The 15,945-nt window shown below is 35.4% G+C and overlaps 1 protein-coding gene across 1 annotated transcript in view; it reads right to left on the bottom strand.

Moving 5' to 3' along the window:
• LOC134527429 (transmembrane protein 145) overlaps positions 1–15,945 on the bottom strand; it is a 68,164-nt gene that overhangs the window by 5,824 nt on the left and 46,395 nt on the right. Inside the window, exon 5 of the mRNA XM_063360105.1 lies at positions 13,336–13,591. Within this exon, the coding sequence (XP_063216175.1) occupies positions 13,336–13,591 (256 nt within the window). The remainder of the gene's footprint in view (positions 1–13,335; positions 13,592–15,945) is intronic.

Below are 15,945 nucleotides of genomic sequence, written 5' to 3' on the forward strand. Positions count from 1 at the left end.
CATTAAATTTATAAAAAATCCTACACCCTTTGTTAATAACAATAGGAGTTGTGACAGTGGCAACAATTTGTTTAACAGATACAAAACATACATCATTTTCATCTACATAAAATAATGTATTGTCCCCACAAGAATTTTTCAAAAACATGACTTCGATTTCATTGTTTTGTACACAACTTTGGATAATTCCCAGGAACTGGCAAATTTTTTGTTGTGTTCTTTTTCTTCTTGTCACTGCTAAAACGAACTAGGACAAAACTTCCGAGTGGAAGAGAGTTTTTGGTCCCTAGATTATCATCTTCATCCGATGATGAATAGACATCTTCATATCGGAGGTTTTTCTTTGAGCCTAACAAAACAGATTTGTCAGTCTCTGTAGGTAGAAAAAGTATAGTACCTTTATTGGGGTTTCTGGAAGAAGGACCAGATGTTTTGCTTTCTGGTTTGTCTTGCATTACATTACTGGTAGCTGCAGATGTTTCAAATTGAAAACCTTTGCCCAAGTGGAAGTGAGAGCATTCACTTTTGCATTCAAAACAACTTAAACTTCTGAAATGTAGAACTGGAAAAGCCGAATTGAACATAACCTGATGCACTTTCAATGTGCCGGCGAAACACTTAACATTTCCTGCATGTTTGGCTAGATCTTCCATTGCACTAATGTCTTTGTGTTGAATTTCAAAAATCTTCACACCTGGATAATGCTGTTTCAGTACATTTGTAAGGCACTCAAAATTTTCAACATATTTGCCTTGCGCAACTATGCGGTCAGCAGTTCATTTCAACGTTCCCCCAATACCATCAGGAGCACCTTTACCGTGCCCTGACTCGGTGTAGTTCCAAGTAAAAATTGAAATGTTGGGAAATATATGACTTAGTTTTTTTTATATGCAGAACATTGTTTTATTCCTATACTGTGTAACAACTCACATCACTCTGTATGTGTATGTTTGTCAAGTTGATATTTTGTTGGAATGCCCACTCGAAAACAGGCTTAAGATGAGCCCAAACCGAAAATGCATCATGTCTTAATGACTTGCTCAATGAATAAAATGGATGTGCCTTGACACAGGACGAAAGTTTGCCTTCAATTTTCTTGTTTAAGATAAAATACACCAGTGTGAAGGGTAATTTGTTCCCTTCCTCCACCAAAATGAACAGCCTGTATTTCTTCACTGAATTTGCAATTATAGTTCTCACTAAAGTCTATATGAATAAATGCAGAACTTTCATCCAACCGATTTTTTGCTGCATTTAGAGTCTTGTACTGGTGTGCCTATATGGAGAAGGTATCTAGGAAAGATAGTTTCCAGCTCAGTTACCAATGATCTTACATCAATAATAAACTCTTATTTTAATGGTTTACTTACCTTCTTTTTTTGGCCTTTAACCTCTATCCATTGCACTTTTACCATCCACTTTTTTACTTTGACTTCTTGCTCAGGATCTATGATTTCATAGTAAATAGTCTTGCTCTTGCAAGCATTGCATTTTCTCTGAAGACAAGCTAAATTGTCTTTGCAACAACAAAGCTCTCTTACCAAGTCCGATGGTTTCTTGTGTACATTGGACATCATTCCCTCACAACACTCATCATTCCCTCATAGTGAGGGAATGATGGTGAGGGAATGATGAAATTGTAGTTAACTGTTCCTCAAACACAGCAGGTTGAACTTGTTAAACTTTTCCTTACAGTTTGGGGAAATACCCATTTATTGTTACGTAAAACTATTAAAACTAAATTTTTTACTTTACTTACAGCTGATTAATGATTTGTGAGGGAATGATGTGTAGAAAAAATACTCATGAAATTTCAAAACTTATTGAATTTATAAAAAATTAATAATCACCATTGAGCCTGAAACTATCACAGCTTCACATCAACAACTAAGATAGCTATCTACTGACTCACTAACAATGGCCTTCATAGGCATCTACTGACCAGAAAATTAGTTAACATCGAGATGTGAGGGAATGATACCCGAACATGGGGACATAATTTAACTTTTTTTATTTTTAAGACGATAGGTAGGAAAAATGAAATGTACACATTTTCTAAAACTTTTAATTGTTTGGATTAACCCTAATAATTATGAAATCTCATTGCTCATAACTTTCAAAAAGAAATTGTGTCACAACATGTTAACTGTGGTTGGGGAACAGTGAGGGAATGATATTTCCAGGCTAAACGATTTTTTAAATACATTTTTTTAAAATTATCTGACATTTCAAGTTTACTGTCTTTTAAAACAATTTATAGTACATTATTAAAAAAATTGTCACGTTTATTGGACAATATTTTATTTAAGAAATGAGGCTGGGATATGAAATTTCCCCTTTTGCGTGGAATGACCCATATATATATATATATATAAAATAAATATAAATCATGTGTCCGCGGGATTTTCACCAACGCTATTACACTAAAAACAAAGATGTGCCACTTTCAAAGCAATCCCGTTTGCCTAAAAGAGAAAGTTACTAGCCATTCCGCTAGATGGCTGCAGATGTAGTGAACTTACATTCCACAGAACTTCACAAAAAGCATTAAATTGTAGAGTGCCAACAATTACTACGGAAATATTTAAAATCAAGCATCAATTCTATTAAACAAATATACTATGGAATTTGCACTTTTAATTGTTCTTTATCCACCAGTCACCCATACTTGCGTGTCAACGACTCAATTAGATGCCTATTTTAAAAACCATTGAAACAAACATGGCATCTTTCTGTTCTCATCTCTCTGCTGCGGCACGTTATACAGTGGCATACATCGATGAACTACATCTGTGGCAACTTCAACTGTTATGTTTTGATTGAAAAACGTACTTTGTTTACAGATGTGGCGAGAATATTAAATATAGCCACGTGTAATTTATTTTATAGTTAGAGATAAATATATTCCACAGACATTTTAGCTGCGGTTCTCGGAGCTGGTTAAAATGCTGAGAACCGTAGGAACCAAGAACCGAGAACCAGTACCGACCCATCCTGTGCGTGTGCGTGTGCATGTGCATGTGTTTTTGTATGTCTGAAAGATTTTTGGTAGATTTGTTTTTTTTTGTATTTGTATATAATATTTACATCATATTCTTCTTTTGTGGTCACTTTATTTCTTGCTGGTAAAATTATAGGTAAATAGCACAGATGCACTTAATATATATAATGTTTTCAAATATTCTTTATCATTTCACACACACATACACACACATATATATGAAATAATTTTCATTTGCTGAATATCAAAAGAGATTGAATTTTTGATAAAAAATTTGTGTATATTAAATAATTAAAGTGTTTGTTATATTCATCATTTTTCAACGTGTGCCTTAGGCGCCTTACAACTAACTAGTCTTAAATATTTTCTTTATTACTCACAATAAAGTTGTTGTTTATGTCAAAATGCAAAGGCATATACCAGAGTAGAAAAGCACTTAAGACCATAAGTTTTTGTTTTTAGTAATAAGGCATTAAGTATTTCTTACTTATTTTGTCATGATGAACCAGCAGCTAAAGTTCAGACTCTTCCTGTATAAAATAAGAAATAAGTGTATTAGTTAGAACTCAACTATAACCTTCTCAATAAAAAAAATATTAAAATTAAAAATAATAAATTTCTGAGTATATTATCCAATTTGTCATAGTGAACGACCACAACATTATAAACCCTTGAGTTAAAAAATAAAAGATGCTCTCTAATGTAGAGCTATCTTGAATATGATAGCCTCGACGTGACTACGACTTTGACTGCAACACAACCATGAATGTGAAATGCAAAATGTCTTTCAAGTATAATAATGTGGACCAAATGGAGAATCTTGAATGTAAGGCTAACTTATTTATAAGACAACATTGGAGACGATACTCAAATTAATGATGACCTAAACTGTAAAACAATCTTAAATAAAAACATATAATAATTTGTCGTGGTTCCAGAGGGTGTGAATCATCAACGGTTGTGAATTTGGGCGCCACCGTATGATAAGGGCACACAGACCCGGCAGAGACTCGTCTCAGGGCGCGATGTCGCCCGTGTGGGGAACAAGATTCGGTCCCTCCTAGCCTCCAATTATCGCACAAATCTAGCCCGCTCTCAGCGTCGGGCACGCTTACACATGACGAAGATGGTTGCACATTCCAGTGGGCTCTTAAAGGCGACACACACGCCTGATACCTAGGAGAGCTGGCACGTGGTCAGTAAATAACACTGTGAACTCAGTACATTTTTTATTATACTTCGACATTAGGTTACACAGTACCCACGGCACGAACTGAGCTAGGCGAGAGCCGGACCACACAGTGGTCGCACAAGATGATGTCGCTTAGCTGTCTGGCAAAGTCTGCTAAGGGTTAAAATATAATGAACTGAACAGTCTGCCGGCCAAGGCAAGCCCCGGGGATAAAATAAAATTGACTGAGATTGAATTACGTTAACAGATATAAGTTCAGTTCAGCAATGCAAATGGATGAAGTCCCCGGGGTGCGTATGCATCTCACCTCGACCGTTGCTAGTTGCAGACTGGGCCGGAAGGGCGTGCTTCTACCGGCGACAATGTGTCTTCCGACGAACCACAGAACCGTTAAACTAGTTTAGTTTTGTGCCATGGGTAAACAAGATAAGCACTCTTAAAATACTAACATAAAATATACATGCCCACTCGTTACTTAGCTACATGTGAACATACAGTTATTACTAAACTAACTTATAAAACAGGATCCAGGTTAGTTTAGTTCCAGTCCGCTATAGCGCCATTGTTGTACCGAAGCACTGAGCTTAAAACGTTGTCTTTCGGTAGTTCGTGGCGCGCTGTTTGAAAACACATGACTACGTACTTTGGTAATTCCACGCCGGGAAGGAACGAGTGAAGGTCAAGGAAGGGAGTTTAGTCCAACCGGGCTTATGAAGCAAAGCCCCGGTTGATGTCAAATTACATAACAATTCAGAATCCCAAATAACGTCAAATTTTTTTGGATTATCACTATAATTAATTTCACAAGTGATTACTTTTCATTTCAATCTCATAAAACTAAATTTATAAAAAAATTTTGGATCAGAAAAAAATTGTGACCATAACAATGCATTTAAATTGTAATTTGTGAAAAATTTTATTTATAAGTACTTCATAAGTTGACAGAGATGCAAATATGGTGTAGTAAAGTTTAATTACATTTTCTTCATATTAAAAAAAACAAAGGGTCTTTTAATTAGATTTGTAAACAATTTTCATAAAAGATAATTGCAAAATAAAGTTATTTTTAATTTCATTTTTACAAAAGTTCTGGGACTATTGTGTATGTTTAAGTTACATGTACCAGTATTCGCACAACCCTAGTATATAGTATTCAGGAAAAAAAAAATATTAATCCCAAATACAGAATATTGCAAACTGGGCAAGAAAACATGTTTAAAAAGGAACCGAGTTCCCTTATATTTTCTCTATTGTAACGTACGCTGGGCTGCAGGTAAACACTCAATAAAATAATAAGTAAAAATTAAGGCCTTGGAAGCATCAGCCCAAAAACAAAACAACAACAACAATAATCACAGAGGAGCCCAGACGTCGTACAAAGGAACTTACTTATAACCTACTAGGAACTCTTGCTGGTTTGATTTATATAACTGCCCTTTTACTAAAATAATTTACTTAGCTTTTTCTTTTCTTTAATCTTTAAGTACACATGTATTAAAATATATTAATTATAAACAGAAGGGAGCCCCGAGGCAACAAATTACATATAAAAGTAAACAACTATATCTCTTAAACTTGACCCTGGTTTTAAGTGACCTCGCAGGCTCAAAAGAAAGACAATTACATTTCATTTTTAATTTTCCTTTGAAATTTTTTTAACTAAATCCTGTGTCCTTAAATCTGGCGGTCCTGGCACCGGAGGTTTCGGTAGATTTAAGTCCAGAAGAAATCATTTTATGTAGAAACTTGTATGTCGACCGGGAGGGGAGAAAACTTGTGACTGCATGGTAGCCAATCACGGACTGCTAATTTTGGCAGAGAAGTTCCATTCTAATTCTTGCAGGCTAATCTTGCATGTTATTCTTGCATGTTATTCTTGCACCCGGCCTGTAACCAAAGTCCCAAATTGCTTAGACTGGTTAAAAGGCGGCTAAGTCTGGGCAAGACTACGCCTAGGGAAAGGCAAAAAAGGGGGCGGAGGGGGAAATATGACGATCACTTACCCAAACAGCAGGGTGAAGTCACGTTAGCTGGCTTCAGGAGTCGAGTAAGCAATTCCCGGCGCGGAAGCCCGCGGAAGCCATGACGAGAAAAGGAGAAATAATTTAGATAAAAAAAAAAAAAACTAGCACGGGCAGCCAAATTTAAAAATTAGAAAAATAAGGCATCAATGCCTTGACGTTGGCGACTACATGACGTAGTGTCGAGTCTTGGATCTACAACAGAGATTGACTCTCGTGAATCATGACGCGTGGTCTGTACTGACCAGATGCTGCCCGCCGAATGTTCAAAAATGGCATCAGCGTGCCTAATTAAAGAAAGTTACTGCCCCCATCCAAAGAGGGGGGAGGGGGGGGGGGTTGTGATTGCCTGAAGGTAACCGAATATGCCTGAAGGGGCGAAGCAGACTCTCACGCGAGTCGCAGGTGGACTAAGATCGCAATCGCACCGCGACTGCTGCCAAAGTCGATTGTGACAAGCTGTCTCTTATGGGATGGATGAGTAGTGCGCTCCGGCGGCCAAGATGAGAATCTGGCTGGAGGGTCACAGAAACGTCCGCTAGAGTGCTCTGGGCACCATCGCAACCAGCGGACAGAGCAAGGTTAGGGATTTTTCCCACCACTAGGCTTAGCTGAAGGCTCTGTTTGACAAGGGCGAATGTCCTTGGGGAGACCATGTACCCTGAGTGGGTTCACGGGAGTTCGATGCTCCGGGTTGAAGTTCTAGTGAAGCCACAGGTGGGAGATGAGGGAAGGGGGGTGTAAACTTGCTAACTCGCCTGGGAAAGGCGTCATGTGGACCGTCCCAAGGCGTCACCGAGGACTGTAACATGGTCCTTGACGTGCTGGCAAACAGCTTACCTATGCTTGCCTCCGAGAAATGAAAGTTGCTAGCAGTGGGCTTGGGGTAGCGTTCGCTAGCATGAAAAGTCATACTGTTACAGGGAGAAAACGTGATGCAAACCGCTGCCGAGATACTGCTATCAACCAATGGTCAGCAAAAGGTATCTAATTGGGCCTGCAAACAAGCGCAGGTGCACTGGGTTGCACAAGATTACGTCGGAGTGTACAGTAATGGAAACAAAATTAAATGAAATTAAAAAGCAGATTAATTTTTGTGGTATCCTTTGTAACTACTCAGAATATTTACAGTTATTATTTGTGTCATATTATTATTATTATTCATGTTTTATGTACATATTATTTAATTGATATTTAAATGTAAGTGAGTTCTAACAACCCAGGATACACTTTTGATTTAATCCAAACTCCTAGGCTTGTTTCTATTTGGTCATCTACACATTTCTTTGGGATAGTATTCAGTTTTATTATAGTTCATAAGCCAAGCATTATGTCATAGACAAAATAACCGAATCCACATCGCTGTCTTTGCTGTGTTAACGAGTCTTCTTTGGTTTTCGCCTGGGGTTGCTACAACAAGCGGGGAGATTAAAAAAAGAAATATGGCCGTGTATGGTGGGGAGAGAATGTAATAGTTGGCAATGGTGAAATGACCTTAGTTCTTGTGCTAGTTTGTGTTCTTACTTATTTTCGGCGTCCTACATAGACAATAGATATTCTAAGAAGATAATCATATCTTGCGATATGCATGGTTAGCATATTTATTAAAATTTCATCTGTATCAACCCACCCATGTGACGTCTTGATGTATGGTTCCTGCCGAAACCACCTACACCATGGGTCGCCGACAAACAAACGTCTAGTCCGATGAATAATCTGTCTTCGATTCGGTGAGACCATTCCTAATACTTCAACTTTTCAGATGCCGAATTGATTGCTGGAAGCCTAGTTCCAGAACAACTATAGCTAGCCGTAGTCTAGAAGTCCATTCCAGCATACGCCTCCTAGCTGCAGTCCACGAGGGAAGTACCTAGTGGTCCTGAAGAACGAGAACTCCGAGCTTCTACCGACTGAGAGCCGTGTGATGTCCCTCTCCAGTGATGTGTCTACTTTATATATACTTTAGGAAAATTATCCTATTAAAATATAACATATTTCGACGTTAACCGGTTTTAGAAAAACACTGGGTTGTTAGGAATCTCAATAACAAACACATAATATGTGTACATTATATATTATAATATATATTATAGTTAATGATTTAAGTTTGTTTAAGGAATTAACATATTAGTGTCAGATTGGTTATATTATCTAATCTTTCATATATAGATTCTGTGACACCCATTCTTAAATACAAGAATTCTTAACGCATATTAGTAATTTATTATTTATACTCCTTACAGTCACAAAGTAAAACACACTGGAAGATTACATCACAACCTTAAACATATTTTAAATGGAACCCATCAAATTATTGACAAAATCCATATAAAACTTTCTGTAAATTATCATTACCTTGAAGAGTTACTATGAAACGTGCTGGTTAAGCTACCAGGCATGCTTAGAGAAATACAGCCGTAACACCAAGCAAAAGGTTAAAAGCTTTATTGACATACTGGTGGAAAATATATATGAGATTACGTCTTCTATAAAAATTTAAAATAACATTTAAAATTCAAAATTTGTGCCCGAAAATTATGATAAACGGCACACTATTTTTAAAATATTTTACAATATTCTCCCATTTATTAGGCAAACACTGTGCAAAACTGGCATTCAGAATGTTCATATATGTACTACACAAAACAGTTGAAAGGCGTTATATTGCCCCGGCTATTAACGACCTTACAAAATTAATTTACGAAAACCATTAAAATAAAAATAGCAGAAAGAGGAAAAAAAAAGTTCTGGATTATGAGGGTAGGTTTTCCTTCACTTTATAAGATAACATCGAAAACATTTTGAAATTAATTCATCATCAAAAATGACAGTTGCTCCAGAAAATTTTTTCCAATTAACATCAATAATTTTTTGTCGTTATGACCAAAACATTACTGTTCAGTGGCACCAAAAACCCAAGTTACCATTTGAAAGAAAATTGTCGATAACCGTCACTCTGTTCCTCATAACAGCGTATGGTTAACAGAAGAACAGTCCCTACGGGAGATTACTACTTGGGCACCTGGGGCCAAAAAGGCTCATGCCTGTATGCCTAATAAATTTAAGTTACTCTCTTTTATCACATAATCGTCGAATCCCTATTTTAGGGCATCAAATTTGGATAAAAAAATGGTTGTCTGTAAAGTCGGTTTACGGACGATAGTTTAACGTGACAACGTCATAACAAAACATTGATGAAATAATTGATCCAGAAGAAAAGGAAATATCATATTCGGTCTGAGATTGAGCCATAATAGGTTTTTGCAACCAAACCATTTAGGCATTAAAAATATTATATTCTTTGAGAAAGAATTTTTTTTTAATTATTCAATCTTTTGCATGATAAAATCTACCTCTGCATACTTTTATGAATAAAATTGAATCATTTTTATTGAATTATCACTATTTTGTATGGATACAAAGGAGTGAAATGAAATGTGCAATTGAATTAATAAATTTACTTTTATTTGCATTTATTAATTCAAATATATTTATTACTTTTGAAATGTTGCGTGCGCCATATTTATTTTTACAAGTATAAAAAAAAATTTCGCAACTGCCGGGTTTCAAACCGACAACCTTTACATTAAGAGTTAGGTACGCTAACCACACGCTCACGAGGCCATACTAAGATAATGTAGTTTCAAATGTTATATATATATATATATATATATATTTATAAAAACTTTGTTCACAGTAGGGGTATAATATTAACATGATTTTATAACAAATACACAAAACTTATTTATAATGTGTTACAATATTTTTTAAAACATTGTGCAAAAGATCCCGGGTGTAATTTGAATTATTATGTGTAACTGTAAAACACCATTGTTGGTTAAAAACGTAATTGAATTTTCAACATTACTTTTAAATAACCGTACCGATTGTGCTGAAAATCGGTGGACGATTGTTAAATTACATAATATTAATAATTCAAACAACGAAAATATGATTGAAAAGTCAAATCGATGGTTGTTCCAATCGAGTGGAAGAGAGATGCCACGCATGCGTACAATGAGCATGAAGAGACAGCCACGCATGCGTACAATGAGCAAACAGAACACATCCATAGTGGAACATCCGTAGTGGGACACTTTTTCGTGTGTGCAGCCGGCATTCATCGATTTATTAGACGTTGTCACGTCAAAAACACCTCTGACGTAAATGTCGCATGATGTTTTTGGTACCGCTATTAGATTCCGAGCGCTTTGTGTGGGTATTTTTTCTGTATAAAACTATGTATTTAAAAATATAAATCTAATATTTATTCGGATATTACCTCTTACTTATGGAGTCAGCTAGTGTCAAAAATGAAATTTTTTAATTTATTTAATAATTTCTGCTACTCTAGCCTAACTCTCTCAGTATTAAGAATTGTATTAAGAAGCTTGTGTGTGAAAGTTAAGGTAAGGTGTTTCAAAAGTATGTTAAATACTAATATCGTGACTTGACCTTGGAATAAAGTGTAATCAAATCCAAATGTACTGTTTATATTTATGTGCAGTGCTTGTGACGACGGTGACAATACACTTTGACATGCACCAAAATAACACTTAATAGAAAATTTAACTTAAATTAACTTATTCTAAACTCCAGATTGAATTTGATAATACTGTCAATTTCAAACATCTAACAATTCTTTTCACTTGAGTGAATTATTTTAATATCAAATGTTAATTATTGGAAGTTATTTATTTCTAACTAACTTCAGTATGGTAGAGCGTGGACTACTGGGTATGTTTCTTGCAGTACTAGTCAACCAAAAATAGTATTACGTTATTCCAATACCAAATTCCATCCAAACTAAATTATACTATCTTGATCGGGATCGCGATTCCGGAATTTGATTTTAAAATCTAAAGATGAACAAGTTAATAGGTTTTCTTTACAGGGCATATTCAATATAATATTACAGAGTCTAGATAGGTGAAAATATGTTAGTTTTTCTTAAATTGTAATTCGTTCTGGGACTTATATTCAGTGAGTCTTCGGGTGATGGGTAAGGGACCAAACCTTGCTGCAGGATACCCACGAGACGTGTAGGTTCTCGGAGACTCCTTGTTTAGACTCGTCAAGGACTGTGATAGTTGGGTTGCTCCTCCGTACTCTATCGTGCGGCAGGAATACACGCCGAAGCATCTCCATCCTTCCGACTATGGGCTGCAACTGGGCTGGATTGTGAGACGTTCATCCTTCCCGACTCGAACTGTGACTTTTCATTTTCAACAGGATTCTTCTTTCTTCGTATTTACAAACAGTATTCAATCTTTGTAGTTTTCAAAGCATATCAAAGTCATTTGGCAATCTCTTGAATACAGATTTATGATGACTTCTCTTCTTAAAGAATTATTTATAATCTTGATGTCTGAGTAGAAACTTCGTAGATTAAAATTATTATTTTCTTCCAAACTCAGCTAATATTTGCATTAATGACCATTTCCAATCTTCTATAAAATATTCAATTATAAATTAATTTCAGAATCGTTGCGTTTTAGCTGTTGTCTTCCTCCAGTATCAATTCGTTCTAAAATAATATTTTTCCGTCACTAGTAAACAATTTTCTTTAGTTTGTTGTTAAAACAAAAGATAGTAAAATTACTAACCATTTCTGACGTGTTCATCTTTAAATTAATAGTTAATTAAAAAAAAAATACTGCTATGCTAACTTTGACAATATTTAAAATTAAAATAACATAGAGTAATACATAGACAAACGATAATGAAAGAAATTTACAGTCTGGGTTAATCATAGAGTACAAATAAACATAAGGAATATAATTAAACTCAATAAATATTAAAGGAAATTAAATATTTACTTTCTATAAAGTGTAAATATTGCCTTTATATACTTATTTAATTAATGGAAATACGAAGTTGTGTGATGTGTAAATTTTCTTTTAAAGACAATTTCAAACGTTATAACTTTCATCTGTTCGTCTGCGTCGTCGCGGTGTACCGCTTACAAAAATGTAGCCAGCGCTAGTTGGCATCATTCATGTTTGGTTATGTTGCTTCCCATATAGAGCACGCACACATAGTCAAATATTGATATCTCGATGATTGCATGCAACGCACACTCTCTGTTGAGTGCAGAGATAACTACATTTGATGGCCCGCACTCTTCCGAGGTAAGTGTGTACTACGAAGATATGTAGTTATGTGTAATGACTCACGTTCACATCATAGTTTTGGTTTTTCTATTTAAAGTTGAAGAATGGTTTTTGTTGCATGACATTAATTTAAATTGTTCGGCGTGCTCTTGTATACTCAACTTTTAAATAAATGTACTTTCCACGAATAAGTTCTTTTTTATGAATAACTATACCTAACAAATAAACATTTTTTTCCACATAAATGTTGCACCCCTGCTTTTCAAACTTGATTTTAGTATAAAATGTGCAACGATTATGCGATAAAACACGGTAAGCAAAAGCATTTACTACTGCAGCTTGGGCCAGAGCAAGCAGGCATGAAATTTCTCAGCGCTACAATTAACTTGTTAGATTTATGAGCTGCCAAGCAATGTAACCTGTTGGTTCGACTGCCAAGTGACAACTAAAGTGCCAGGCAGCTGCCTTTACCCAAATGGTTCAACCTGACAACCAACGGAAACATAACACTTAAAACACATGGATTTCTCCACCAACCACAGAGCTTGATAATATTAATTGAAAGTTCTATAGATTTCTAAATCCATGTCCTTTACAAGTGTGTAGGTGATTGATTCTGACTGGCTGACAAAAATAAGCTCTACCCAACATTCTATTCCAGATAATTACATAACTGCATAACAGTGCGAACCCCTGTGCGTTTTTCTCATGCTAAATGTGCTAACACCAGACAATGTTTTTTCATGCTAATACAATAATCAAAAATGCTAGAAACACAACACCGGATTATAAATACATTTAAAATAAATTATTCAGAACTAAGAGAATTTTAAATAAAATAAGATACCAAAATATTATGTTCATACGGATAACAACCAAGCCAACAAAATGAAAATAAATAATTATTAATTGAACAAATTTTTATAAAATTCAAATAAACTAAACCATAAAACAACAGAATACCTCAGTGCTGAACACCAGTAGGGATACAGTGAACTGTGAACTCACCCAGGAGCAGCTTGAACCTCCAGAGGGTGGAGACCTGCAGGGCGATGAGGGCCACGACAGGCAGGTAGATGAACCACACCAGCGCTGACGCCCCGAAGTGCAGGAAGAAGTTCAGTTTCTGGGAGTTGTGCTCGTACAGCATGGTGTTGCGCAGTTCAAACAGGAACCACACCATGATGAGGGTGCGAAAAACCATCACCAGCCAGCCCGGCCACGTCTGGTACTCGTCAATGTCGTCAATGATGTCCACTTCCGTCTGCAACATCACGTTATGGTGTAACTAACATTTAACCAAGAACAAAACATGTAACACCTAGGACTGGAAAACTTTGTGGTTTTGATGACCTCCAAGATGCACAGCACAGACCTCTGTACACTAGGGCAAATTTCTCTGTTTATTGGCTGTCGACTGGTGAGAAGTCTCAAATGGGTAACCTGTGCTTTGATAATTCTTTAGTTGAGGTTTGTCATTGGTCAAGAATTTTTCCTATAAATTGTGTGTCAATAGAGGCAAAATCTTAGAGGTATTGTTACCATTTGTCGGTAACATATTCCCGCAGTTGGTACGTTTGTTTATTTTACGTAATTTAGTTTTCTTATTTTCGCTGTATTAATTTGTTTTTAAGGGTAGTTGAAGATTTTAAAAATAATTGAGGAGAGAATTAGGTTGCTAATTAGTAACACTTAATTTGGGACCACTTTTATCGCTGGGAATAACCTTTGCTATTTTCCATTTTTTTGAAAAACTTGAGTTTTGAAGCTCATATTGAATAAATGTTTCAGACGAGGTACTAGTAGGTGAGAACAACCTTTAAGAATAAAGTTAGTTGCTTAATCCGGACCAGAGAACATGGAAGATTTAAAGGACTTATACCCCAAAGCACAAGGCTTTCCGAAATGGTAGAAACTGAGATTGTATCATAACACAAGTTTGAAGTAGTAGTTTGGATCTTATCATTAGAGGACAAATAAACACAAGAAAATAATCAGAATAAAAACTTTAGATAGAACCGCTGGAACACTAGAAATACACCGTTAACGTTTAGTGCACTTTATTCATAAAAACAGCCTTTCATTAATTTAACAAGGCACTAAAATGTTTTAGGATCGGTCTTGATGTTGCTATTAATAGTTCTGGCCAATTAATTTTGTCACACTTGATTAAGGTTTTGAAATACTTCTCGTAGAAAGAAAAAGTGATTGTTAAATACATGTTATTTCTTTAAAAGTTTATGATAGTGTTTCTTAGATTTTAGTGCTTGAATTAACTCACTGCAAAACCAGCAAGGGTAATTAGAGACTTTTTTGTAATCACCGAAATAAAGACACTAATGTTATTACATCAACAAATGGTGAATTGTTTGACTAGGTCGTTGGGATTAGAGGATTTGTAAAAGTCGGACCAATCAGAACTTTTTTTGAAATTATAAAGACCAAAGTAATCAGCCTTTTTAAAGTTCTTAAAGACAGTACATGGAGTGATAATGAAGGAAAAACTGTCTATAATTTTTATTGTTAAGGCACGATGATAGATGTCTTCTTTGACGAGAGCTTCATCTGCTTGAATTACTGTGCACTGAAATAAATTACACAGATCTGAAAGATTTTTAGATACTAAAGTATTATTGCATTGTAATAGATCAAAATTTGATGAAAAATTAAGCAGAGACTGTGCCTTATTTTTGATGAATCCACGTGTGATGTTATTTGTCTGTTTATTGGACCGATCCACACCAGGTAGATTAAAATCACCAAAATTACAATATCATCTTGATAACAGGTATGTTTATCTTCGAGAGCCTCAATGTACAACTGATATGTATTTGTAGTGTATGTGGAGGTAAATATATATTTCTAAGAATAACAAATTTATTTGGCGATGTTATAATTTTAACCCACACAGCTTAAATTCCAAGGTAATCAAAGGCATTAATAAATTGAAATGAAAAAAATTAAGTTTGTTGACTGATATCAAAACACCCCTGTCACGTTCTTTCGTAATCAGTAAAGCATCTCTATCATTTCTACAGATAATATAATGGTCCTTGAAATTTAGCCTATGGTTATTAAACAATTAAGCAAATGATATAGTGGAAGTAGAGAAGATCATAGAAAAATTCAATAGATTTGGTTCCAAGACCTTCGACGTTTTGATAAAAGAATTCCTAGTGTGTGCATTTAAATTTGACATGTAAATCCCTAACTTTGACTTGTGTGGGTGTGAACCGAGCCCTTAACAATGAACACATCTATCTTTGTAAACAAATTTCATGTTAAAACCACTGGTAAATACTCTTGATGCTCGAATTTACATTAACCAAAACAAAAATATGGACATCTTGAGGTACCTGCCCTCTGATGGTATGTGACACTGGGTGAAGGGAGGAACTGAGAGACAGAAAGCAGTCACTGCCTAATGCTGCATTTGGCCGCAAGGAAGCATATAATACTTTTCCATTTAAGCATTTAAATAATGGTACAATATTGTATCATTCCTCATTGTAAGAGTTTGTGTTTTATGCCTAACATAGAACAGTACACCTTAAAAAAAGTTTTAAATAATGAAAACCAAAGTTAGCAGGGATGATCACTAAAGTACATTTCTGAGTG

This window comes from Bacillus rossius, chromosome 1, assembly GCF_032445375.1.
Source record: "Bacillus rossius redtenbacheri isolate Brsri chromosome 1, Brsri_v3, whole genome shotgun sequence".
NCBI classification, from domain to species: domain Eukaryota; kingdom Metazoa; phylum Arthropoda; class Insecta; order Phasmatodea; family Bacillidae; genus Bacillus; species Bacillus rossius.